The 15,795-nt window shown below is 37.2% G+C and overlaps 1 protein-coding gene across 3 annotated transcripts in view; it reads right to left on the reverse strand.

The window, feature by feature from the left end:
- The window catches only part of DDX60 (DExD/H-box helicase 60), a 103,737-nt gene that overhangs the window by 48,843 nt on the left and 39,099 nt on the right, over positions 1–15,795 (reverse strand). For all 3 annotated transcript variants that reach the window (XM_024246446.3, XM_054554675.2, XM_054554676.2), the window contains 8 exons: positions 11,650–11,816; positions 10,979–11,137; positions 9,566–9,715; positions 8,899–9,018; positions 7,669–7,764; positions 4,497–4,612; positions 3,483–3,625; positions 3,224–3,333 (listed from right to left, as the gene is read on the reverse strand). In XM_024246446.3, the coding sequence (XP_024102214.2) occupies positions 3,224–3,333; positions 3,483–3,625; positions 4,497–4,612; positions 7,669–7,764; positions 8,899–9,018; positions 9,566–9,715; positions 10,979–11,137; positions 11,650–11,816 (1,061 nt within the window). The remainder of the gene's footprint in view (positions 1–3,223; positions 3,334–3,482; positions 3,626–4,496; positions 4,613–7,668; positions 7,765–8,898; positions 9,019–9,565; positions 9,716–10,978; positions 11,138–11,649; positions 11,817–15,795) is intronic.

Genomic DNA, 15,795 nt, shown 5'->3' on the forward strand with positions numbered 1-15,795 from the left:
TTGAAAGATAGCTAAATGCTAAGGACTATATTATGTCAACATACTAAATAAAACAAAACACCTATTATTTTGTAATGTTGGCATCTTGCTCTCTTGTTAGGTATTACTTGAAAGTGGTTACTTATTCTACCTATCTAAAATAAAAACATACAATAAATCCAAGATTTATTATAATTTTAAAATACAAATCTTCTGTTTTTGATTGCTAGAATGCTTACGATTTCTTAAGTCTCTTAGCATTTTAGAGAGGTCTGAGTTTCCTCATTTCTAAAATGAAGGATAATTCTGCCTGTAACATAGATTTCCCTTATGAGAATTATATTAGATAACATATGTAACAGACCTAGTAAAATGCCTGGCATATGATTAATGCCACAGCCATCAATATGATTGACTAATTATCCCTTATAGTTCTTAATTTTTTAAATCAGTTTAACAGTCCTATGCCTAAATACTGGGGATCCAATTCAGTTGTTCTCCACTGCATAGTGACTAATGATCCTGCAAAAGTTGAGTGAGTCTAGGCAGAAAAATGGAGAGAAATAAAAGGTCATAGATTTGTATCATTCTTTATTTATAAACACAATAGTATTATACCATGATGCTATTTTTGTAAACCACATTGTCCCTAATGTCATAGGTGAGGGTAGGCATTGATCTATGCTGAGCAGAAACAGATAGACAGCAGTTCTCTCAAGGACTTCCTGGGGCTGATAGCTCTCCAGGAGTCAGCAGCTGTTCCTGTGTGGCATGAAAATTGGGCCAAAGGCCAAAAGACACTGTCCTTAGCCAGAAACAAGCCATGTATGGATTGAAGGCGATCCCTTACTATGGTTGGATTCAGACCAGCTCACTCGTCCTGCCCCACTCCTGAAATCATTTTTATACTACAACTATAGAGGAAAGAACCCAGGTGGATGGCCCTTCTTATGTTGCCACAGTTTATTATGTTTTTTTCTTGCCACTCCATTTTTTCATATTAATCTGAAATGGACTACACAAGACCAGGAATTATTTACTCAGTTGAAAGGTCTCCTTGGTTTTTATCACTGCTTCTTTAGGATATGTCCTATATAAACACATGCTATACACACAGCTGTCAAAACGGACTTACTAATACCTAAGTTTTATGTTCATCCTGCATTCCTGCCACAAAAGTCTAGACATCTTAAGAAGACTCATACAACAGCATGACCTTTGCAGAAGTCATCTGGGGTCACAGCACACTGTGGCAGTTCTATTGCTTTCCAGTTACTCCATTAATAGCTACTGAAAATAGAGGAAAGGCACTTGGACCAAAATGACAATTTCAGCAAGTACTCCAAACCACTATATTCATTGCTGCTTTAAGATAATCTGCCTTGAACCATCCTACACAGAATAATTTTTAAATACTATACTGTTTTTAAAACGCCAGGTAATGATGAAAATGTCAGATAACTCCTGGATATCATAAAGGAAAGAAGGGAGGGAAGGAGGGAAGGAGGGAAAGAAGGGAAGGGAAGGGAAAGGAAAGGAAGGGAAGGGAAGGGAAGGGAGAAAGAAAAATGAGAGAATAAAGTGCCTTTTATTCTTATATGTGGGTTATCATCCATATTCTAGGTTTGGAGTATGAGTTAAGTCACAAGAATTTTGTCCATATTTAGGTTTATTTAGAATTTGGATTGGGCCATTGTCACACAAGAGATAAGTTTCCATAACAAAATCCTATTAGAAAATTACCATCAGCCAGCTTGCTTTTAGAAGCCACCTTGTTTGAGGTTGCATCCTGGCCCCACCATTTACTTAATGATGCAACACTGAGTTAGTTAAGTTCTCTATGCCTCACTTTCCTCATTGTAAAGTGGGAATAGTATTAAGACATCTATCATAAAATTGTCGTAGTGGTTAAAAGAGGTTTAAAAACGTAGAATTTTTAGAACATGAAGTAAGTGCTCAATTTAGGTTAGCTGTTCTTATTTAACACACACTTAGTACCTTTTATATACATAGCAACTTGTTAGGAAATGAAGGACACACAATTTGTCTTCTAAGAGTTATTCTAGTAAGTAAAGACTATATGCATGTAAACAACTTAAGCAGTAAGCTCATCATGGCTGGTGTCGTATTAGAAACACAGACAAGGTATTATTGAGAGAAGAAAGATTACATCTAGCTAAGAAAGTCAGAGAAGAATTCAGAAAAGGTTTCACATTTGAAGAATTATGGAAGATGAACAAGATCTGAATGACTGGTATTTGGCATCCAGTTTGAAATATTCTAAGAGCAATATATAGCATGAGGGCTGCCAGGTAAGATATCCCCAGTGAATGAATGGAAAGGACATTGGGGCCAGGTCATTAGATGACCTTGGTTGTCAAGCTAAGGAGGTATGCATTTAGCTTTTTCCAAAAGAAAGCCAAAAGAGACTTGGAAAGATCAAAATTATCTTTAAAGAAAAGTTGAGAGTTACGTTGAATTATATTCATGTCAAATTATGTTGACTTTTGTGCTCTAAAAATTTTACATATTTTACCTCCTTTAATCATCACAACAATCTTATGATGGATGTCCTATTATGTTTAACATAACAGAATTTGGAATATATTTAAGGTTTTAGAAGGAAGACAAAACTATTGACTAATCATCACTTTGAAAGCCAAAGGAAGTTTAAATGGGCCATGTATGGGACTAGGATGAAAGAGGAAGAGAACTATGTAAGAAAAATTAAGAAATCTTTCCCCACTGACACCCCGGTGTCCCAGCTGAAATCTTCCTAAGACCTCCACCTTACTGTCTCACCACCAAAAAAATCATGTCGTGATTGCTACGTTAGTGAGAATGTCTTTTACCTGATTTTTCTATGTACTAGGGATTGTCCACATATAATTGCGTGGCTGCACTATGAGAAGAATTAGTGTCAGAGGGGTAGACAGACAGACATGGGCGCTGAGAAGAAGAAAAATTGCCAAAGAAAACATCCGAGAATAAATAAAATTAGCTAAAAATTCAGGTTAAATTTGTAGTGGTTTTTAATCTTTGTGTATTCAGGCATTGTTGAAGAACCAATGAGAATTAGAAAAAATACTCTTGTTATTTTTTAAATTAAGGTTAAAGTATCAGTTTCTGTAATTCTGTAATTCTATTCTATAATTCTGATAAATATCAATTAGGCAGCATTTATTTATAATACATACAAATATTTTATATTACTTAGAACAAATATAGCTAAAATATTACTTACGTGATCGGTTGTTAGTGCAGCACATGGGTGAAAATGATCAAAATGAATGTCACCATGTTTTATTGAACACACATGCTTCTCTAGATCATTGTACCTCTCTCCATAGAGCACTAAAAATGAAGAACAAGAATTTCCACATCAATGGAAACGTAATCACTGAAATAAATTTAAAGTAAACGGCATCAAGATCAAGGCAATGGTAGATTTTTTTTAAATAATAAAGTAAAAGGCAAACTTTATATAAATATATCAAACATACCAAGTCTAACTTTATACGATTGTTTTACTTGCAAGAAGTCTTTGGGAAAGCCGGCATGACGACCCACATGTCTTTTAGAAGCGGTATTATTTTCAATTATTTTGTCTTCTTGTTTCCAGTACCATTTTACCAATTGTAGCCACCTTAAAAAATAAACGTACATATTATTTAGGCAGAACATGGAACTACTTCATGTGAAATTAAGTAGTTTAAGTAAAGACAATTTCGTCTTCCTTATAAAGTGTGCTTAGGGGAATAGACTCAGAAGCCAGACTACCTGAAATTAAATCCCAACCTTCTTAGTAATAGCTGTGTCTCTTGGTTGAATAACTTCATCTTTCTGTACCTAGTTTTCCACATTTTAAAATGGAAATATGGTAGTCATATTGGAACTGTGACTATTTAATAGTAGTAATGGAAGTAAGCATAAATCATAAGGGTTGCTGGGCATTTAAAATAAATTAATACATGTAAAGCACTTAGAACAGTACTGGGCACATAGGAGGTATTATAGGATTGTTATTAGTAAATAAATAAATATTATTGTAAAGTAAAAAAAATTATTAGTAGTAGGCAAAAATCAAGCCCAATGACAAGATAAAATGGGGCTTTCAACTAATAAGAATTTGCTATCTTTCTAAACATCTCTATAAAGTGGGAAAATGGACCACAGGACCCATGGCTGAGTGTGTTGTTATATCGTTTTATTTTTTATTTCTTGGTGAATGACAAAAAAAGAAACAAAAACATATCTTTTCTGACGAATCATTTTTGGGATGGGGGAAATTTCCTACTCAATTGCAGATCTGGGTGGGGAAGTCCTTGATTTGTAGAGGGTGGGTTTCCTCAACAATGGCCAGGAGGTGTAGAGATATGCAGTTTCTTGAAGATCCAGAAATAAACTAATAAATTCACTAGAAACTTATGAAACTCCTCAGAACCCATAGAGAAATTATGAAATTCAAACATTCAAAATAGATAAACACTCTGTCCAAATTGGAACTTAATGCCTACTCGGTGAGATGTTCAGGATTACTTATGGTAGCTGAAAGAGCCAAAAAGGGACATCGGATCATGACAAGGAGATGTTCCCAGATTTCTGCTCCAATTTCTCCACCAAGACAATGAACCTATTAAAGAAAAAAAAAATCTCAACTGAAAAGTTGATTTAAAAATAGCAAATGAAAGTAAGACTTGGAATCTTGAAATTGTCACGCATGCCTTCCCATCGCCTTTAAGTGACCATGCCAAGTTTAAAGAAATATTAAAAATCCTCACAACCAATTCACCAACAATTCGGCTTTACTTTACTTTCAAAAATTTCTTTGAACTCAATGCATTTCTCTTCATGTCTACCGCCAACCTAGCTACTCTCATATCTCAGCAGCGCTACCACAATATCCACTTGACTACTATACTTAGCCTCCCTATCTGCCCTTAAATTCTTCACATCACAGCCAAAATAAAAATGTTGGCTGGGCGCAGTGGCTCACGCCTGTAATCCCAGCACTTTGGGAGGCCGAGGCAGGCGGATCACGAGGTCAGGAGATCGAGACCATCCTCGCTAACACAGTGAAACCCCGTCTCTACTAAAAATACAAAAAAATTAGCCGGGCGTGGTGGTGGGTGCCTGTAGTCCCTACTTGGGAGGCTGAGGCAGGAGAATGGCGTGAACCCAGAAGGCGGAGCTTGCAGTGAGCTGAGATCGCGCCACTGGGCCCAGCCTGGGCAACAGAGCGAGGTTCCGTCTCAAAAAAAAAAAAAAAAAAAAAAGTTTAAAAAGATAAACTATATCAAGTCATGTCACTAAATAAATTGCTTTAATATCTTCCCTTTGCATGTGAAATAAAATATAAACTCCTTAATGGGATGTATAATGTCTGGCATCATTTGGCCGCTGCTGCCTCTCTGGCTTTATCTCAATCCACTCTCTCCACCTTTACTATGGTCCAGAAAGAATGACCTTTTCTTTGTTCCTTGAACTCACCCTTCCCACCCAAGAGCTTTCACATGTATTATTCCCTCTGCTTAAAATACTCTTACCCTCTCTTATTCAAATGGTAGAGTTCAGCTCAATGCCAATCCATAAAAAAGACTTTTCTGACCACCTATTCCAGAGTTGCCTCCTCCTGACACTCTGCCAGGACTGCAGTCATGACAGCCTGGTCTCTCCCTTCACAGTTTGTACCAAAGTGGGCTGGCATCATCATTTGTGAGCTCACTTGTTTATTTCCTCTTTCTTGATTAAACTGCTGTCAGCTCCAGTGTCTAATAGATAAGGCATTAAGTAAACTGTAACCTTAGACCTGAATATTCTATTCCTAGCCACTGACACAAAGCCTAGCACTGAGGAGGCACTCCTTAAATATCCGCTGAGTAAATGAATGGATGAGCAAATCAAACTAGATTTAGAAAAGAGTCTCAAATGTGGTCTTCATTTAACAAAGTATGAGACCTGACAAGCAACTGAAAAAGACTTACTATCAAAGTCAAATTATATATCTATTAGAATATGCATACCCACTGCCCATCTGGGCTTGTCCTGGTGAGATAAAATACCACTCCATCAAATATTGACCTTATGCTTTGCACTAGATAGCACTTTTCCCTGATTCTGCCAGAATAGATGTTAGCCTTTAAAACCTTTCGGTTTTATCCCTTACACAAAATTTGAAAACCTGAAATAGCCAAAGTCATATCGTCATATCACTTCAGAGTTTTGAGATGAGATTTTAATTCAAAGTTCTAGATTTCATAGACAAAGTTGTTGGATTTTTGAAAACAAGAATATTCCAGACCTTCATGATGCAATATGAGATTAACCAAAAATAAATATAATAAATCAGTATCAAACAAATCCAAAGCACAGCCTATTTGGTACCTCCAAGTTTATAGCAAGGAAAACGTAAGTTACAGAGATTTGTTAAACTTTTCCCCTTTGAATGTAAAATTCCACAGAGTCAAAGAATATATCTTTCTATCGTGTTTTAAATCTCTTTTAATAAATATTCCCCCTTTTTTTTCTTTCTTTCTTTTTTTGAGATGGAGTTTCGCTCTGGTACCAGGCTGGAGTGCAGTGGTACGATCTTGGCTCACTGCCCACCTCCTGGGTTCAAGTGGTTCTCCTGCCTCAGCCTCCTGAGTAGCTGAGATTACAGGCACCTGCCACCATACCCAGCTAATTTTTGTATTTTTAGTAGAGATGGGGTTTCACCATGTTGGCCAGGCTGGCCTCAAACTCCTGACCTCAGGCAATCTGCCCGCCTCAGCTTCCCACAGTCCTGGGATTACAGGTGTGAGCCACCGCGCCTGACCAATAAATATTCCTAATAATGCTGCAATATAGCTTTGCTAAGTATCTTCCATTTGCCCCAATAAATCGCTATAAATCTACATTGTTTTTTATTCTGCTCTCTCTTCCCAGGGAAGCTGACCTATAGGTACTTTGTCAAAAGGACTCTTATGATTTCTGGTTCCACTGGGTTTGGCCTATGGAGGGCCTTGGCCATAGATCAGAAGAAGTGGGGAGACTGAGGCTGAGGTCATTTTTCCACCATTGGCTCCTTTCCTGCAAAGCTACCTTGAATCAGCTATGTTCCTCACAATATGGCCAACACAATTGGAATCTCCTTTTGAGTTTCCATAAATGCTTCCACGCCTTGCCGCTTTAAGCCGAGGGGTAAACTACTAGCTCTAGATTACTGCACTAACCCTTATGGATTCCCTCACATACACCTTTGAAAAATACCCTTCTTGAATTATTGCATTTCAAGAATGTCATTTAATTATCTGTTGGGATCATGACTGATAAAACTTATGTAATTGACATCATTGTTAGAGCCAAAAATTATTTATTTTATAGGTCAAAGATTGGATTGAAATCTCTGTCCAGGGAAACTTGTACCAGGATGGTTGAATTCTATTTCCCCTGAAACAGTTGTCAATGAAAGATTCCACTCCCATACAGAACTCTGCAGGGTGCATCTTTTTACCCTATTGAGTCACAACAGGAAAAGGAAGCCAAAAATCTGTAATTCCCAGGAAAAAATCACTCAGAAAAAAAAAAAGGGAGGCCTTCTCAATCTGAACTCCATCCAATGGGACAGATGTCCTGAAACACCAAATATCTTCATTGCTGTGCAAATGTGCAGTAGGAAATTAAGCAAAGAAAGAACACCAAACCTACCTCATCAAATATAACATATCTGATCCTTTTCACCCAGTTTTGGCGATGAGGAGCAAGCAGCAGAATTTCAAAGCAGGCAGGCACTGTAATAAGTACCTACAAAGAATAATATTGTGTGAAGTAACATTTTGAGCACTTACTATGTGTTGACATAGTTACAGGAATATGTAAGATAGACTTATGAGTCCTGAATGTACCTGCTGATAATTGGCATATAACATTGCTTCTGAGAATTCAGGGTTTCATCAAAACTGTGCCATATTCATTGGAACCATATGAAACTGAAATTTTGGTAGGCCAAAAATGGTAGAAAATCATATTTGAAGTTTACATCCTTGTTTATGAGCATTCAGGGTTTAAAAATAGAAATTATTCATTGTCACAAGTTTCATTCTTTAAAACCTGACACTGACATGAGTTTGGATTGAAAGATGTTTATTAAGAATCAGCTAGTGAAAAGAGCAGGGAAGCAGGCATGAGCAGAGAGGGAAGCCTAACTGCAAGGCAGGCCTTATGGAGCCTCAGCCAACCCAGCTCACAGTTCTGGAGTAAGGACTGCTGTCAGAGTTGTTCCACATCGAGCCACAGCAGCCCGCTGTTCATACTTCTACTTAGCTCAGTTGCAGGGTATAGACTGTGGAGGCAGAACTGGAGGAGCTGACAGCTGGCATCTATCTTAACCACACTCCCCACATCAAGTCCTTCTTTGAAAGGCAATCTGGGTAGAACATCTCCATGTCTACCATGCAATCTTCTATAATCATGTGTTCATTCTTATTTAGTCTTAATTGTTGATCTGTGAGTTCATAAGGGTGAAAACTGTTTATGATTTAACACCAGGTATACGATCCATAATACATTTTCTAAATCATGAGTATCCTTAATAGATACTTATGAAGAAAAAGTGATTGATGTAAAGTTGAGGTTTGTTAATTTTCTACAACATAGCATTCTTCAGATCATTCTGAATCCCTTTACAAACCAAGACAATGCAATAAAATATAAATTAAATCAGAAATCCAAAGGTCAGTGTCCTTAGAGAAAGATGAGTTCTAGTTCTCACTCTTTGAAATGTAACAATATTACATTTTTTCTAAAAGTATTTTGTCTTTCATAAATTCAAAGAAATTATTTTCACAAGCCTTGTGAAGATGTTGAATTTCTAGTCAAAGAGACATACAAGTACAGTTATATAATTTGATAACACACTTATTAATTAAAATACCCTACCTGACAGTTTAAGGCGTCATGACGATACTCCCTGGTGAAAACACCACAGAGAGCTTCACCACTTGGCAGATGTTTCGTAAAACGATTCTGAACAGTCGCTGCCACTTGATTAACAAGGGCCTGATTGACAAAGAAAAAGATCCGTTAGTCACATAATACAGAGAGGTGAAATATCAGAGGACAACAAGAACTGTCTAAAAGTGTATCCTGCTTTCAGTGCAGAAAGCTTACTAACCCCTTTCATCAACCCACTACTCTAAACACACTAACATATTCTCTTTGAGGTAGCTGACTCAGCATACAAACCTCATTGATAAACCTCAACCTAAAGTAAAATGGAATTTAAAAAGTATTCATCAGAAGAAAAAACAGAAAATGTTGCCTATACATCAGAAAAAAAATTGTGTCTCCTCTATTTGGTGACTTTCCCCTGATATCTAAAGTTTGAATATGTATATGTTATTTTATGTATATGTTTGTGTGTGTGTGTATGTATGCGTATATGTATATGTATATGTACATGTATGTTATTTTAGCTTCAGACACTGGAACAACAAAATGCAGGTTAAAAAATAAAGTGAACTAGATCTACCATGTGACCATGTTCATTATTTTTAAATAGTAGGTTCAGGAATGAAAGAGAATATTACAGTCACTTGAGCACTACCTTTGTGGGTGCAACGTACACGACCACCCCGTCATCGCTCTCCTTCAGCACTTTCTCCATACAGTAGTAGGAGGCATAGGTTTTGCCTGAGGACGTTGGGGCAACAATCACTGCTGACTCATTCTTATCCACAACATCAAGGAGCTCTCGCTGCAGGGTGCAGAGTACCATTCGTGTCAAGAAAGTGAACCGTATGTTACCAAAACAAAGACAGTATTTACAGACTTCCAATACGATTTTCTGAACCTTAAAGGATCTGTAGGTACATCTGAAGGTCTCATGTCATTCTCTCAAAAGAGATCATTTTTATGCTTTTGAACATCTGTAAGGTGGGTTTTATGTGTGAAAAATGGAGGATGTCTGAACAAAATATCTTATTATTGAGAAAACATCTTGTAATTATTTGCTATTTACTAAGTGCGGCTGAGAAACTAAGTTCTAAGAAAGAGACAATATGTATATTACTGATGGTGAAAAAAATATCTGAGGAGAAGAAACAAGAAACATTCTTAATTTTACTACTGATCTTCTACTTTCTACGTAGAAGAATGCCAGGATGAGAGAGCTCCATCCCTTCAGCCGAAGAATGTTGACTAGCCGAAGAATGATAATAAGTCTATGTAATAGGTAGAAGGTGGGAAAACAACTCAAAACCCCAACCGGTCCACTCCTGGCCACACCTCAGCGTGAACTGGGCATAAGAAGAGTTACAATGTGAATGAAATTAATGGAGAGCATTAATTACTGCCTCTAGTCCTACACTGAAGCAAGGAACCGGTTTTCCTATTCATGAAAAGGCGCCACGCATTTTTTAACCTACCCCACCATCATAAGAAAGATTCTGAAGGGGGCAGTCTATTAGACTGAAGCTATAAAACTGCATTTCTGTAGGCAAACATGTTCAATTTATCAGCAAGTTGGTATGGTTCAATGCATGTAGAAATGCATCCTTTTCTTCTAAATTTTATATCCCTCAATATTAATTTTATATACATTTTTAGAATAGCTACTATGGTGACAGATGCAATGTGTAAATATCTAAACAATTGTCCCTACTATTTAAACTATCCAAATTTCTCTATGCATTTTATATATTTACATATGAAATCCTATTGACACAGGGAAAACCTGGAGGCTGCTCCATGATGATACAGCTGGATGACACTGAGATAACATCAGAGCTAAACATATGAATCCATTAATGTACCTCCAAGGAAATGGTCTATATAATAAAAGAAAATCTCACTTTCTTTAATTGGGGAAAAAATAGTCCACATTTGACATTTTCAATAACAAAGTATCTTTAAATGACATCAACATCAAATATAATATGTAGAGCCACAATCATGGGAAACCTCTGAGATCACATATAATAAGAAAATACAGTAATTTTTGCTTCATTTGCAGTATTACCTGCCATGTGTCGGGAATAAAATCCTGGACCCTGGGATCTGGGTCTTTTCTCTCATCTCGTATCAAATAATGGCCCATGTATTGCAGTTGGAACCGAGCTGGCCCAATGCCAACTGAAAATTTATTCCTTTTCTTCACTTTTACATCATTTTCTGCATTCTGCATTATTTTAAAAGTCCGTTTTGAAAATGACATTGAATTAGAATATCATTTAAATAAGTAAAACATTTACTACTGAGCACTTTCTATGTGAAAAGCATTTTACCACCTTTTAAATTTAAATTTTTTAAATCATTGCCTTAACTAGAAAAAATTAGTAGACATCAAGATTTTCAAATATACATCATGACATTTGTGGCTACAACCTGATATATTTAAAGACAATTGAATAATCACACTATAGTTTTGAGATGTTTTGCTAGAATTAAGTGCAGGGTTAGTTTTAAAGGATCTGCAGAGATTATCTGGCATTTAATCTGTTTGTCCAGGTAAGCATTTGTACAAATTTTCTAATTATGCATTACTTCAAGATTGGGCAGTTGGGTTACTACTAATAACAGTATTTTCAGTAAAAAAAAAAAAAAATCTGGAAGAGATGACTATCTTTGCAAAACACTTTATGTATATCTAATAATTACCCTGTTGAAATTAAGCTATTCTGATGATATTACCTGGGTTGGATGTAAAGAACTTGCCAACTCATCAAATCCTAAATACTTAAGGCATCTGGCTATGAGCTGCCGATCATCTTCTTGTAAAAGTTCTGAGTATTTTTCCATCAAGGAGTGGATCCTTTTCATCATTTGAACAGCTATACTTAAATCTTTCGTGGTTTTACCTTGGTAAAGAATAAACAATAAAATTGTTATAAAGACCATCAAAAATAATTCATTTGATTATCCAAGATTAATCATCTAGATGGCCTCACTATCTTACTTGGCATTAGTGGAGGTTTTGGAGTAGAAAGGACCAAATAAAGTAAAATTGAAGTTCAACTATCCACACTTCATCATCTCTGTGGATTATTGAGATGTAGCTATATCAGTGTTGGGAAAAAAATTGTAGTTCATAATAGAAATAAGATAAAAAAAGCTCAAGTTTGTAAAAGTTTAGGAAGAATAACAAATATTTTCTCCATCTTTTATTTTCATATGTGCTCTACTATGTTCAAAGAAAAATATCTTTAAGACTTGAAATATCTGGTTAAAACCTTAGCAACATTTACTGAGTCCTATGGTTGACCACAGATAAGTATTTGGTGTAATCATTGGAGCCCTTCAATTCAATCCACCTCTTCCAACTGTCACATTCTAGATGTTGCTAATCTCTCTCCATTGCTTTATATTCATGCATATCCTTTTTGTTCCTCTGCCCTGCTAATTATTTCATACTTATTATGTCAGGGTTTCTTCTAATCAATCATCTATATTTCACCTATTTAACAATATTCAGTAGGTGTCTACTGAATACAGTAAGAGGCTACAAAGGAAATGTAATACAGTTCATACTGATTGTTATGCACTGTTTTTCTAAGTGAGCAGTTCACTTAGAAAAACAATGCATAACACTTGATCATTCCCAATTAAGAAGCAGAAACAATAGGAGGTTGCTGGAGAGAATAGGTCAGGGTGTTGGAGAGAACATAGAGGTCATGTGTTAAATGGATCAAAGTGTGGAGATGCTCAAAACTGACAGATCAACTAGGTTTGCTCAGAAGAACTGTCAGTTTGGAGGTATTATGGAACAAGATCATTTCACTTGCTGTGAATTTACACATCTTGATGTGATCCTATATCACCTGTATCTTCCTCTTTCTGCCTCTTTTCTTTTTTACTACCTGCTATGGAAATTGTAAAGAAGAGCACATGGTATCCACAGCAGCTTTGGAAGAACTCAGCGTGCCACGGAAGCATGAATACAGTGTTACCCAAAAAGGAAATGTTTACTCATTGGTCTCAAAGGCGAATGACAGATTCTTCCTGGGTGCCTCATCGTTTTTGTTGGTTTCCTTAACCATGCCCACAACTTTATAAGTTGTTCCTTTTGCACCCGTCTTTGAAGGTGCTTATGGATGTGCTATATATTTGCCCTTGGGACCCTCTCTGAGATTTCATTGCTCATTGATAAAATACAAAATTGTCCTTTTATTGGTGGTATCAGGGATCTGAGCTAAACTGTGGTTCAAAACTGTTAAATGAAAATTCCAGGCCAGGCGCGGTGGCTCACGCCTGTAATCCCAGCACTTTGGGAGGCCGAGGCGGGCAGATCACGAGGTCAGGAGATCGAGACCATCCTGGCTAATACGGTGAAACCCCATCTCTACTAAAAATACAAAAAATTAGCTGGGCGCAGTAGCGGGCGCCTGTAGTCCCAGCTACTCAGGAGGCTGAGGCAGGAGAATGGCGTGAACCCAGGAGGCGGGGTTTGCAGTGAGCCGAGATAGTGCCACTGCACTCCAGCCTGGGCGAAAGAGCAAGACTTCGTCTCAAAAAAAAAAAAAAAAAAAAGAAAACAAAAAAAAATTTCAGAAATACATAAATCACATGTTTTTAAATTGCACACCATTTTGAGTTGTGTGATGAAATCTCGCACCATCTCACTTCATCCTGCTCAGGACATGAATCCTTCCTTTGTCCCCCATGTTCACACTGTAGACACCACCTTCCCATTAGTCACTTAGTAGCCACCTTGATGATCAGATTGACTGCATTGATGCCTCAGTGTTGGTGTTCAAATAATCCTTCTTTTACTTAATAATGGCCCCAAACTGTAAAATACGTGATGTTGGCAATTCAGATAGGCCAAAAAGAAGCCATAAAGTGCTTTCTTTAAGTGAAAATGTGAAACTTCTTGACTTAATAAGTGAAGAAAAACTCATATGCTGAGGTTGCTAAGATCTACAGTCAGAAACAATCTTTTATCCATGAAGTTGTGAAGAAGAAAAAAGAAATCTGTGCTAGTTTTGCTGTTGCACCTCAAATGGCAAAAAATTTTGGACACAGTGTTTGATAAGTGCTTAGTTAAGATAGGTGGAAGACATGAATAGAAAATATTTTCCAGGTGATGGAAACATGTTGCACCTGAAAGCATTGAATCTGTATGAAGACTTCAACAAGGCATCCTCCGAAATGAGTGACAATGACCCATTTTCTTCAAATATAGGATGGTTACACAAATTCAGGAATAGGTTCGGACTGAAAAATATAAAAAATGCTGAAGCGGGCTGGGCTCAGTGGCTCATGCCTGTAATCCCAGCAATTTAAAAAGCTAAGGTGGGCAGATCATGACGTCAAGAGATCGATGATCCTGGCCAACATGCCAACATGGTGAAATCCCATCTCTAGTAAAAATCCAAAAATTAGCTGGGCATGGTGGCGTGAGCATGTAGTCCCAGATACTCGGGAGGCTGAGGCAGCAGAATCGCTTGGACCCAGGAGGCGGAGATTGCAGTGAGCAAGATCACGCCACTGCACTCCAGTCTGGTGACAGAGCAAGGCTCCGTCTCAAAAACAAAACAAAACAAAACAAAACAAAAAAACTAGACTGAAGAGGCTCCATCCACCAATGAAGAAGCTGCTGCCAACATTTCTGGCAGAGTTGAAGAAGTTGGTTAGAAAGAAAGGATACCATCCAAAGCAAGGTTTTAATTGTGATGAAACCAGGCTCTTCTGGAAGAAGATGCCCAATAGAACCTACATTCATAAAAGTCCAAAGGAGGCACCAAGACATAAAACATGGAAGGACAGATTAACCCTGGTACTAGGTGGCAATGCTGCAGTGCATATAATAAAGACAGGCATAATAGCATACAGACTGAAGGAGCCATACACTCTCAAAAACAAAAGCAAAAATTATCTTCTTGTGTTCTGGCAACATAATCAGAAAGTGTGAATGACAGCCAACATTTTTATGGAATGGTTCTACCAATGCTTCTTCCCAGAAGTGAAAAAATACTTGAAAGAGGAAAGCTTGGAATACTAGACAATGCACCAACCATCCCAAATCTGTTTTTGTTGAAAATGAAAATATTGAGATTGTATTTTTACCTCCAAATACAAACTCACTGCTTCAGCCCCTTGACTATGGCATCATTCAGTTTGTCAAAGCCACATACACCTGCCTGGTGTTTAATCACATTCAATCAGCAATTGATGCAGACCCTAATCTGGACATGATAAGGTGCTGGAAATTATTCACTATTGCTGATGCAATAACACTCACCAAAGATGCAATGGATTCATTAAACCCAAAAACTATAAATGCCTGCTGGAAGAATTTATGGAGTGAAGTCCTGAGTGATTTTCAAGGCTTCCAGGGGATCAGTGGAGAAGTTAGGAAAATAATTCATGCAGCAAGACTAATTGATAAAGAGGGATTTACCAACGTGTTTGATAAAGAAGTGATACAACATATTGAAGTTCATTAGGAAATGTTAACAAATGAGGAAATGGAAGAACTTATTGAGTCATCTAGGGAGGAAGATGAAGAAGAACCTGAAGCAGAACCTGAATTTGCTGAAGTGTTTCAAATTACATAGATATTAAAAGAAAAAATATGGAATACAATTCTCAGATGGAATACAGCAGTTAAGTCACCCACATAATCACAAAAGAATTGCAACCGTCACAGAAACACTTTGATGAGTTAAAAAGTGACAACAGTGGCTGGGCGCGATGGCTCGCACCTGTAATCCCAGCACTTTGGGAGGCTGCGGCGGGTGGACCACAAAGTCAGGAGTTCAAGACCAGCCTGGCCAATATGGTGAAACCTCGTCTCTAATAAAAATACAAAAATTAGCTGGGCATGGTGGCGCGCAC

This window comes from Pongo abelii, chromosome 3 (assembly GCF_028885655.2).
Source record: "Pongo abelii isolate AG06213 chromosome 3, NHGRI_mPonAbe1-v2.0_pri, whole genome shotgun sequence".
NCBI classification, from domain to species: Eukaryota; Metazoa; Chordata; class Mammalia; order Primates; family Hominidae; genus Pongo; species Pongo abelii.